Source organism: Cydia strobilella, chromosome 24 (genome assembly GCF_947568885.1).
Source record: "Cydia strobilella chromosome 24, ilCydStro3.1, whole genome shotgun sequence".
NCBI lineage: Eukaryota > Metazoa > Arthropoda > Insecta > Lepidoptera > Tortricidae > Cydia > Cydia strobilella.
The window spans coordinates 4,193,556-4,206,437 of record NC_086064.1 but is presented as its reverse complement, the minus strand read 5'-3'; the positions used below and the strand labels follow the sequence as shown (position 1 = coordinate 4,206,437).

At 39.1% G+C, this 12,882-nt stretch overlaps 1 protein-coding gene across 1 annotated transcript in view; it reads left to right on the top strand.

Annotated features, from left to right (window-relative positions):
- The window catches only part of LOC134752193 (unextended protein-like), a 39,564-nt gene extending 28,691 nt beyond the window's left edge, over positions 1–10,873 (top strand). Inside the window, exons 11-15 of the mRNA XM_063687806.1 lie at positions 743–882; positions 1,515–1,641; positions 1,894–2,120; positions 9,397–9,459; positions 9,808–10,873. Coding sequence (XP_063543876.1) covers positions 743–882; positions 1,515–1,641; positions 1,894–2,120; positions 9,397–9,459; positions 9,808–9,945 — 695 coding nt within the window. The 3' untranslated portion in view covers positions 9,946–10,873. The remainder of the gene's footprint in view (positions 1–742; positions 883–1,514; positions 1,642–1,893; positions 2,121–9,396; positions 9,460–9,807) is intronic.
- The last annotated feature ends 2,009 nt before the right edge of the window (positions 10,874–12,882 follow it).

Below are 12,882 nucleotides of genomic sequence, written 5' to 3'. Positions count from 1 at the left end.
TAATATGTAATGTTTGTTTGTGCTTACGAATAAAATTTTATTCTATTCTATTCTAATGTAGCTTCCAAGATATGTTTCAAACTGACGTGCTAACTAATACGGCAAATTGAATTAAATCAAAAAAATTAGTATAGCGCAGGCATAAAATAAATTACGTATTACAGATTTAGTGCATAACTATTTTCCATCGTATTTTCACGGAAACGTACGAACGTGTGTTGCTATTTCAGTCGGTCTCGGTACAAAAAGCGCTGACTAAGGTTGACTGAAGTATCATGACAAATACGAATGTTTCCGAGAAAATACGATGGAAAACAATTATGCACTACATCTGTACTTAAGTTAACCTAACCTTATTAGGGTTCCGTACCCAAAGGGTAAAAACGGGACCCTATTACTAAGACTCCGCTGTCTGTCTGTCACCAGGCTGTATCTCATGAACCGTGATAGCTATACAGTTGAAATTTTTACAGATGATGTATTTCTGTTGCCGCTATAATAGCAAATACTAAAAACAGAATAAAATAAATATTCAAGTGGGGCTCCCATACAACAAACGTAATTTTTTTGCCGTTTTTTTGCGTAAAGGTACGGAACTCTTAGTGCGCGAGTCCGACTCGCATTCGGCCGGTTTTTTGTCTATGTTTTGTACTCATTTACATTGGCGCAATGATAATATTCCGCAAAACTGTTTATAATTTCAACCAAACTTTGAAATAATCGCTCTAAATCGTGTGTTTAGGTGTGGAGGCGTTCCGTCCCGATACAGTATCGGAGACTGTGCTCCGCCGTCTCCTGAAGCAGGACGTGATACACCACATCAAGCTAAAGGGCAAGAGTAAAAAGGACACCAGCACTTACGTCTACCAGCAGGGGAAGCCCGTAAGTTATATTAATATTTTAACTGTGAAAGGATTTTAGCATAGATATTTGTTCCGCAACCTCACAAAAAAATTACAATCATAGCTTATATAACCTCGATTTGGATAAAGGATATGTTTTATCCACGAAATCATCCCTTCCCCCAAGGAATGGGGTGGTAGGGTAAATTGGGGGATAAATTTAGTACAGAGATCTAGCACAGATGGCAGAGGAGGGAGGACCAGCAGGGGAAGTTTGCATTTTTTTCCATTTCCACTCATAAGCCACCAATGCCACCTTCAAATTTAAAGTAAGCGTTTCGTATCGAACATAATGAAGGAAAATGTACCTTAACATCTGTATAATTAATTGCTTAACATCGCGGTCAGTAAGCCTACTTTCTTCTTCTTTGTGTTAGGGGCTATATAAGGCTCCAAAGCCTATGTATCACTGCGACCATCCCTGATCTATTGTGATCGCCACCTACACCTACTACAACTCTCGATCCAAACCTGCAACTTCAAACAGCTGCAGGATCTTTTTGATCTCGAGACTTTAACTCCTCCGGGCGCAATATGTGTCCGCCCTTTCTCTCAAGTCTACTTTATTTACACATCTGAACAGTGACATTATTTGACGGTTTTTGTTTACAGGTGGACTACTTCGTGCTAATCCTGGAAGGTCGCGTGGAGGTGACGGTGGGCCGCGAGAACCTCGTGTTCGAAGCTGGACCCTTCACATACTTTGGCGTGCAGGCCCTAACGCAAAACATCGGTGTTGGTAAGTCAAAATAAAACTTTATGCTCTTGTGAATAAGGTATATTTTCTATAAGGCCGTGTGGAGGTTACAGTGGGGCTTGAGAACCTCTTACTCGTATTTGAAGTCGGGCCCGTCGCATACTTTGGCGTAGGCCTTTATTCATAATATTAAGCTTTATTGATATGTTAATAGAGTCCATTGTTGTAGAAAATGTATAAAATAACGTATTGCACATTCAAGGTCATTTAGTAAAATTTGTGTTTCTTGTTCAGCCGAATCTCCAACCCCATCAGCCATGGGCAGCCTCCAAAACATCAACATGGACTCCATGCTGCGCCACACTTTTGTGCCTGACTACTCGGTCCGAGCAACAACCGAGTTGTTCTACCTGACAGTCAAGAGGGCACTTTACCTGGCTGCCAAACGAGCTACCTTAATGGAGAAGGGAGCGCTATCTAAAGGCGCTACTAATGATCAGTTAGACAACGAATTGGATAAAGTAAGTGTTTTACCTGAAGTGAAGAGGGCAGTTTACCTGGCCGCTAAATGAGCTACCTTAATGGAGAAGGGAGCGCTATCTAAAGGCGCTACTAATGATCAGTTAGACAACGAATTGGATAAAGTAAGTGTTTTACCTGAAGTGAAGAGGGCAGTTTACCTGGCCGCCAAACGAGCTACCTTAATGGAGAAGGGAGCGCTATCTAAAGGCGCTACTAATGATCAGTTAGACAACGAATTGGATAAAGTAAGTGTTTTACCTGAAGTGAAGAGGGCAGTTTACCTGGCCGCTAAATGAGCTACCTTAATGGAGAAGGGAGCGCTATCTAAAGGCGCTACTAATGATCTGTTAGACAACGAATTGGATAAGGTAAGTGTTTTACCTGAAGTGAAGAGGGCAGTTTACCTGACTTAAACGTGCGCAATCTAAAGACGTTACTAATGATTAACCGGATAATGAGTTAGACAAAGTAAGTGTTCTACCAAAATCCCCTACGCCTATTGGCTATCTGGAGGCTTTTGTGACATCATCATGAACTTATTCGACTTGAGAACGTTCTCCGTTTACTATGGGGAATATTCTCGAGCGAGAACGAGCCAAACACAAAAGCTGTCACTCTGACGCCACGTCACCGACGTGTCAAAACTGAAATTGAACTATACGCTTACGTTGGTCTATGTTGCTCTGTGGTCTGTGACCGATTAATCCGTCTTTGGCGTTGGACCTGCGGTGCCGATATATCCGTCATTGTCGTCCAAAAGGTTAATTTTGGCGTCGACGCGCGTTCAGGATGATGCGCCTCACACGATAGTGACCGTGCGCGTTGGTCTACCATCTTGTGGCCTAAATCGGAAACATAAACATGTACATTGCCAAAGCAAGTGCTACCATCTACCGTTCTCATACGTTATCTTATGCATAGTAGGTTCTGCCATCTTATGGGCTACATCGGAAACATAAACTTCACATTTACGCCTCGCGCCAATAATCTGACGGCTCCTATGCTGCCCCCTATAGTTCATGCACGCGCCATATATTAATATGGTCCAATACTTTCCGAACCAGGGGCGACTTTTCTGTGGACATTATGAAAATAAACAATTTGGATACATCTTACTAAGACTTGTATCATGCTACTTTTAATAACTAGAAGGCGCGGACATGCCTGTGAGGGCAAGAAAATTAGGTTTAAAAGTCCATTCATTTTATGACGTCCACAGGAAAGACGCATAACCTTAACTGTAGTTCATGCACGCTCGCTATAGGCTTGGCTTAAGGGTTAACTATGCCTGGGTTAAATGTGAAAATCCTACCGAGTCCCTCCTAATCCGTTCCTTATTTTCCAGCAAATGACGACTTCTACATGCATGGTTACCAAGCACTTAGTCAAATGTGCTAGCACAGCATTTAAGGATGACCCTTCTTCCAGTAGTAATAAGGTTTCGTATTCTAAATATAATTCAACCTCTTAAGGCCCACAGTTCTGCCTATAGAACAGTAGAAATAGCTTAGTATAGTAAAAGAGTAAAAGTATATTTAAATAAATAAATTTTTAACAAGCAGAAACGTCTTTTAGAATGGGAAGCAAATCGTAACTGGTTAATTTCCAATATGACTTGGAACTCCGGTGGCCGTTTAAGAAGTGTAACGCTCTTACGGTAGATGTCGCTAGGGTCCCCTAGACCTATATAGTGGGGAGATTTGCTGACTGTGGATGAGGAGCGCTGGAGTATCGATCCCAGAGGCCGTGAGTTCAAGTCTCACCCAAGGCAGTATTTTTCCACTTTTAAATTTATTCTAATTATATTTCAATGAAATTAAAACCAGGATGTCAGAAGCGAGACTTGCATTTCTGATGAGTCCTTTAATTTTAAGACAAAAAGAGTACCTTATTTTCATCGCCTCGGGATGGTCTTTAGGAGTATAGAACTAAATAAAAACTTTTATAAAAAAAAAGATAAACCGACTTCAAAAAGGATGAAATAAAATATGATCCTTTTTAGGGTTCCGTGTTTAAGTATATGCGTTACCAACTGATATGTTTGAAGTCGGTGCCAAGCCAAATTTTGAACCATATATTCATAGTGATTTTGGTGCAATTCGATAAAGGCTGCGGCTATATAAGTATGTACGTTGGATTGCCTAACGCAGCGTACTACGTAGGCGAACAACACGCGAACGCTAAGCGGCGCGGCACTGCGCCGTAATTAATCCTTTGATACCTCTAGAAGTGTCCTACGTGGGCGATCTCTTTGCGAACGCGAACGCCTTGGGCCGGCCGCGCCGCGCCGTGTCGCTTCGCTTCGCGTTCGCGACTGTTCGCCTATGTAAGACGCAGCGTTACACGACGACAATAAACGAACTTTCTGTAGGTATTTAAGAACACACCTCAGAACAGAACACACGGTTGAACCTTCTTGGCGCAGTTCGTACCATGCTTGTCGGCACATTAGTGTAAATCTTAAATAAAGTGTAAATCTAATGCGTTTATTTGTCATCGTATTTTTTAAAGAGCATTTCTTACTAATTCTTGAACAGTCCATAGCACGCAAGTGTGGGATTGGGACTAAGTTATTTTCTGTCGCTTATCCAGAGGACTACATTTCAAAATATAAAACAATTCAAGGAACTTTCATGCCAAATTTCAGCTAAAGCGGTTCAGTTATTTAGCCATGAAAAGGTAACAAAGAGGCAGACAGAATTACTTTCACGTTTATAATATTTGTACAGTTATAATGGGATTTATATACATAAAGCTCATTATTTTTGACTGGTATTGTTACTACTTGGCTTGGCACCGACTTCAAACATATCAGTTGGTAACGCATATACTTAAACACGGAACCCTAAAAAGGATCATATTTTATTTCATCCTTTTTGAAGTCGGTTTATCTTTTTTTTATAAAAGTTTTTATTTTTTCATTTTTAGTTTTGACATTGTTAAGAGCGTGACGCAAGAATGAAAAACATAATCATGTTTAACTCTAAATTCGTAAACTTTATTAAATAATCAGAATTTTCCCCGAGTCCGTCTGGGAAATCATTTCTGTCACTAAATCTATTCTCCGCCCCGCCACTGGCCCAATCCCTCAAACCCCCCGATCACTCAACCTCACAGCACATCAACCCCTGATCACTGAACCCCTCGACCCTAAACCACCAACCCCAGACCCCTTAACTCCTAACCCTAACCCACAATCCCTTAACTCCCAACCCCTCAGTCCCCGACCCATCAACTCACCTCCCCTCAACCCCCAAACCCCCCAAATACTAATACCCGCTACCTTCACCTCTCACACCTACCCCTCACTTCTCAGTCTCTTTGGTTGTTTCCAACACTACCTACATCAAAAATCATAATACACATACGAGGGAAGTTCCACATTTCGTCCGTAGTCTTCATCATCAGTAGCCTTACCACGAGATTGACATTGATATATTCGCTATCGTGTGCGTAACTTACTGTTTATGCATCTCGCTCGTACTGGAATATTAGTGTACAAAGTTACGAAGACGCTAGCGAATATTTAGTGTCACACTCGTGGTTAGGCTACAGTTGCACTACATCAAATTGGTGGTTTTTGGGAGGAAATGCTTGAGTTACTTTAGAAAACACCGAAATCACCATACACATGCCTTTAAAAATTGAGGAGTTCCCTTAATTCCTCACGGATTCCATCATCAGATCAAAACAAAAAATGTTACGAAAACACCTTGGATGTAACTTCTTTCAAACAGAAAAAGAATTACTCAAATCGGATCATGGGTGCCGGAGTAATCGCTGAAATCATTATCATCAAAACAATCATCATCATCAGCTCCACTTCATCAAATTGGTGGTTTTCGAGAGAAAATGCTCGAGTTGCTTAAGAAAACACCCAAATCACCATACATGTGCCTTCAAAAATTGAGGAGTTCCCTCAATTCCTCATGGATCCCATCATCAGAACAGCACCAGATTAATGTGGGACCACCTTGGAGGTAGTTCCTTTCAAACAAAAAAAGAATTGTTCAAGTCGGACCACGGGTGTCGGAGTAATCGCTGAACATCCTACATTAAAAAAATCATCATCACTATCATCAAAACAATCATCATCATCAGGTCCACTTCATCAAATTGATCGTTTTCGAGAGAAAATGCTCAAGTTGCTTATGAAAACACCCAAATCACCATACATGTGCCTTTAAAAATTGAGGAGTTCCCTTAATTCCTCAGGGATCCCATCATCAGATCAGAACCAGATTAATATGGGACCAACTTGGAAGTAGCTCCTTTCGAACAAAAAAATAATTACTCAAATCGGACCACGGGTCTCGGAGTAATCGGTGAACATACATAAAAAAAAAAAAAAAAAAAAATAGCCACAACCGAATACAGAACCTCCTCCTTCTATGAAATTGAAGTCGGTTAAAAATGACAGTTATTGCTGTTCTATACTAAAGGTGTGAGTTTGAACACGGGAACGTTGCCAGAACTCAAGGAGGGTGCGGAGTGTTAGGGTCAGCAACGCGCATGTGACACTTCTGGAGTTGCAGGCGTACATAGGCTACGGAGACTGCTTACCATCAGGCGGGCCGTATGCTTGTTTGCCACCGACGTAATATAAAAGTGGATTATCATTTATTTCAGGCATAATACACCCATATGTGTTAGTAACTTACATAGCTAATAAAAATAGTACAATTACAAAACAAATTAAATTATATTAATTGTTTTATTGTTGATAAAACACTAATTGAATGAATTTGAATTTAATTATTAATAGCCTATGACCTCGCATTATACCTAGAACACCTCGCTTTCGGCTCGGCCAGCTAAGTCGCTACTTCATGACTGAGGCTGACTTTTTCAACTTTTTTCATGATAGCTCGTATTTTTATCCCCTTTTATTAGAAACTAGTTAGAAATAAATTAACACTTTTATTACAAGTTACAAGAAAATAATTAAAGGTTCCCATAGTAATGTTTATTTACTTCTTTCCAGACCCCAACTCATGTAATACAGCTAAAACAAGTTACAATACATAATTCCTCAGAAAAACTATCGTACGACAAACACCGTCACAGCGGATCAAAACTAAATAAATTAAATTACCAAGCCAAAAGTCTACCAAGCACTAAACTCGAAGAAGACAAACAAACAGAACAATACGATAAATACATATACCGTCATGCTAGCGGTTCCAAACATTGGCCAAATAAATTCTCTGACGCTAAAAGTTTGCCAAACACAGCCAAGTCTAATGAAGAAGTAAAGTCTTTTGCGTACTTATGCCCTGACAGATCGAAATGGCCTTCGTCAGATTTCGATTCGTACGAAATGGCCAAGTTGACAGATGACGCTAACAGTTGCGTGGAGTGCGTGCGGAATAACTTTTGGATGAATAAGTCCGTTTTGAATAAGAGTGTGGACAATTTGAATTATGGTTAGAAGTTTTAACATTCTTTTCGTAAATGTTAATATATTTTTCCTTTTTTATTGTGGGACGTACCACATTATTACAATCTATATATTGTATATACAGATGTCAATCACTATGAAAAAATCAACGATCCAAGGATGTGGGTTCGAGTCCCACGTTGACCAGAGTTGATCATCGTTGATTTTTTCATTGTGATTGACATCTGTATATACAATATATAGATTCTTTTCGTAGTTATGCTTTTAGATATAGTAGGTTTAAAATCCTTAAACTTGTTGTTTTTAGGGTTCCGTACCCAAAGGGTAAAAACGAGACCCTATTACTAAGACTCCGCTGTCTGTCCGTCTGTCACCAGGTTGTATCTCATGAACCGTGATAGCTAGACAGTTGAAATTTTCACCGGTGATGTATTTCTGTTGCCGCTGTAACAACAAATACCAAAAACAGAATAAAATGAATATTAAGTGGGGCTCCCATACAACAAACGTGATTTTTTTGCGTAATGGTACGGAACCCTTAGTGCACGAGTCCGACTCGCACTTGGCCGGTTTTTTTTACAAGCTTTTATTTAACTATCAATGTTTGTTTGCTTATAATAAGTTTGTTCGGGACAAATCTCCCCCCAAACATGGATAGGTAGTTTTCCCCTTTTGGATTTTATTATTTGACATTATTGTCAATGCTGGCGTTAAAAAATACCTACCTGTTGTTAAGTTTTTCTAGGACAGTTAGACAATGTAGTACACAAGCAACTCCAAAATATTTTAACCCTAGTACCTTCTAGACCAAGGTAAAAAGAAGAAAACCACTTTCCACACCGACTCCTCGCTCCTCACCTTCCACAATTTGTCCCCGAGCGTCTCGAACCTTGGACCCCACCCTGACCAGCGCTCAGAGTTGGAGAAGAAACGGATAGAGATGGATGAACTAGTTTTAAGGAAGCTGTCGAGGATATTGAGAATATTGGAGAAGGATCAGACTTGATTTGAAGGTCTTATTTTGTGGGTCTCTATTGTTTCCCAAAAAGTTTTAAGTCGTAATGTATTGTTTGTCCGCATTTTAGTTAGTCATAATTTGTTTGGTTCAGAAACGCGTAACTTTTCAGGATTGCCATAAAACAAACCTAACCTAACCTATCTATAGGATAACTTTACAGAAATCCTGAAAGTTAACGGTTTCAGTTTTAGGACTAATTATAATATGACAAACAATACATTATGGCTTAAAACTTTATGTAAAACAAAGGGACCCCCTTATTTTGTTAGTTTAGAAATAACTTTTTAGGGTTCCGTACCCAAAGGGTAAAAACGCGACCCTATTACTAAAACGCCACTCTCCCGTCTGTCTGTCTGTCACTAGGCTGTATCTCGTGATAGCTAGACAGTTGAAATTTTCACAGATGATGTATTTCTGTTGCCGCTATAACAACAAATACTATAAAAGTACGGAACCCTCGGTGGGCGAGTGCGGCTAGCACTTGTCCGGTGTTTACTTTTTTATTCCCGGTGTAGGAACCAGTAACGAAACTATACCAGTCGCGCCGAAAGATGATCCCCATAACAGTTTCTTCAAATCACTTTTGCTTGGGCTTAATTAAAAAAAATGAAGAAATATGTTTTTACCGTATAACTAAAATGTTAAATTTCTAAATAAATTAATGTGGTAACTCAGGTTAGCTTACAGAAGAAGTTTACGTAACAGCTTATTATTAGTTACGTGAAATTCCCGTTCTAGAAACTAGTGACAGTTTTTTAACAAGTAACTAAATGTGAAAAAAGGTTTTGGTAAATGTAGAATGATTAAAACTGACAATAAATTAATTGATACTGAATATCCGTTATTTTGTTTGCAGTTGCTGCAATCAGTTGATGAGGATATAAGCATCAGTGGGGAACACAAGACTCCATCAAGACAGGTATACAATATATTATACACAATATCTACAATATAACAATATTGTCGACTTGTACACAAAACACTTTAACAATGCGAGCACAAAACATGGTGCTTATGTATAATGTAGATTTATTCCTACAATTTACATATTCGTAAAAATAAATAATACAAATTTGTCGCTTATTTGGGGGCACAGCAGTGCCTCCGCCAAGTCGAATCCTTTTCTCGAAATATGTTTTCTGGTGCACAAACTTGTTAAATCTACAATCTTGTCACTTATAAATTGTAATTGTAAGTTTTTTGATATAGGGCCCAGCTTGCAATCGTAAAACTATACATTTGTAATATGTACCTCTCTCCCCTCCAGGTATCCCCCAACCCCCTCCCCGTGTCCGCGTCCCCGCACACGCGCTCCTCGTTCGCCGCCCGCACGGACGTGTGCTCCCCCGAGCGGAACGGGGACTACGTCGGCGCACGCGACGAACAGGAGAAGCTACTCCAATGACCGGATATTCAACCTTGTGGTGATAGCAGTAAGAGCGATCTGGCTATTGTTGTTACTTACGACCTTTAATTACTTAGCGATATTCAAACGTTCGTCACAGGTAGTATTGCGATCATGTAAAGAAATTTTACGTGATGAACAATTTCGCAACTATGTAGTTACGAAAAAGATAACTCGCTCGTGTCTCGCTCTGACTGCTACCCGAATGGAACGGAGTCTACCTAGATCGGAGCACGCGACGAACAGAAGAAGCTATTCAAATGACCGGATATTCAACCTTGTGATGATAGCAGTAAGCGCGATCTGGCTATTGTTGTTACTTACGACCTTTAATTACTTAGCGATATTCCAACTTTCGTCACAGGTAGTATTTTACGATGTGAACAATTTCGCAACTATGTAGTTACGAAATAGATAACTCGCTCGTGTCTCGCTCTGACTGCTACCTGAATGGAACAGGGTCCACTTAGATCGGCGCACGCGACGAGCAGAAGAAGTTGACCGGATATTCAACCTTGTGATGATAGCAGTAAGAGCGATCTGGCTATTGTTGTTACTTACTAAAAGAATAATATTATTTTTATGCTAAGATATTATGTTAAAACTAAAAACTACAAACCACATTGTGATTGCGTTGAGATAATGCAACCCCACAGTGGAGTCGGCCACCCTTCGGCGAAAACTTGTTGAAGGTTCGACACGTTCGGAGACGTTCAGTCGGAACGAGTGTCGAGATTCCAACTGAATAATCAATCAATCTTAACAACCTATCGATTCGAATCAATTTTAAATGCAACGCAGTTGGCTATAGTAGTTACTTGAGACGCGAATGGGAGCATGATCATAGTATAAGTATGTTATCTTCATACAAATGCACCGCGCGCGACTTGTATGTGTGCGCCATAAGTATCTATGCGTCGCCGCACGCACACTCAAACAAAATCTCTACGCGCACTGAGAAACGGGTCGAGATTTTGTTTGAGTGTGCGTGCGGCGACGCATAGGTGCGTTGTATGAAGATAACATACTTTGCCCTGTTTATACTATGGCATGATGATCATGATCACTGACGTTCTTTTACGTGTTGGTCGCATTACGGAAAGCATTAGAGAATGAATAGAAGAAGTAGTTTAAAACTATTTATAAAAAAAAAGTATTTTTGTTTGTACAGTCGCCATCAGATATATCGGAGCGGCCAAGGTGCTCACAAATATCTAAACACGCCTCTATGAGGGCTACCGCGTTTAATTTCGCCGCTAGGGGCGCTAGTGTAGATGGACGTCTTTAAAAATATCAAATGCAAAGAAGTTTTGGGGGTTTCAAGCTTTTTATCGGGAATTTTCACTCCTAATTCATAATTGTGGTAAATCTTTGCCCATCTTTGATTAATAAACAATAGATACTCGTATAGCTCAATAAATGTAATTGGTTTAAAAAAAGGGCCAACTAAAATATATGCAAAATTAAACAGGTTGAAATAATGTCACATTTAGACGTTAAAATACCTTTGTGTATATTAGAACGTATTGATTTTATAAAAATAAGCATAGAAGAATTTTGAGATCTGTTTTTCTGGACCTACGTCTACAGTGGCGCCAACTTGTGAGCACAAAAACGGTAGCCCTCATTGACTCACCTCGGCCGCTCCGATATATCTGATGGCGACTGCGAGTAGAATAATTAAAACAACATAATAATATTAATAATGTCGTAAAGTACATTAGGTTAAATTGTATTATTATAAAAAACCGGTTTAATTCAACTACTTAATCGGTTTACCAGTATTTTTACTGTGACATCTAAATACCACTGTATTTTAAATTGATTTAAGTAATTTACTTTTTAAAATAAAACTATGAAAACGGATTATATCGCGTATATTGAATTTATAATACATCCCGACGTTTCGAACCCTTTACAGCGTTCGTGGGCAACGGGAGACTGAAGAAAAGCAAACACAACACAACAATGTACAATGTGCAAAAACACCCACATACAAAAATAAAGAACCATAGTAAATTATAAACTTTAAGGCTGGCTATACATGCAAAATCGGTTCATAAGGCTAGTTATACAATACAACTATTTTCAAGTATAAATATACGCGACAAAGCTACGCCGGCTCTAACCCTACACCTCTGACCCGACAAGATCTCTGAACTTATTTAATCCGTTTTCATAGTTTTATTTCATGAGTAACTATCACGATAACCGAATACAATATTAATTTACTTTTTATCCTATATTTTTTGGTTTTTAACAGAGTTGATTCATACTTAAACCGATCTTCCAGTACTTTATCCTTTTTTATCACTTTTCGTATTACATCATTGAAATTCAAAATACAAATGTAGGACTGTAGTATTATATAAAAATGCCAATAAAAATTATACCGTAAACTGTAGTATTAAAATTTTTCCAAATTTTTACAAAATCAATAACAAATTTTAGAATAGCGTAGCGTATCTTTGCTAACTGTGGGTACAGATGTGGCGAATAATTGTTTTCCATCGTATTTTCACGGAAACGTACGAACGTGTCTTGCTATTACAGTCACTCTCGGTACAAAAAGTACTGAGGTTGACTGAAGTAGCATGACAAATACGAACGTTTCCGAGAAAATACGATTGAAATCAAAATAGTAAAGTACCATAACGAAATTAAAATAAAAGTCGTACTGAAGTACATTATACAAGGAATTATATGTAGGTATGCACTGTTAACTATATAAAAAAGTATTTTACAGTACATATGGTGCTACTTTCTCGCACTTGTGCGTAAAAGAGCACTTTTCGTGCAAATGTCGAAAGTTTAAAGGGCCATATGTACTGTAAAACGTTGTACGATACACGTGCGAATAGGTAATTCGCAACTCGTACCGATTTAAAACACTCCCTGCGGTCGTTTCGAATTTCCTCTTTCCGCACTTGTATCGTA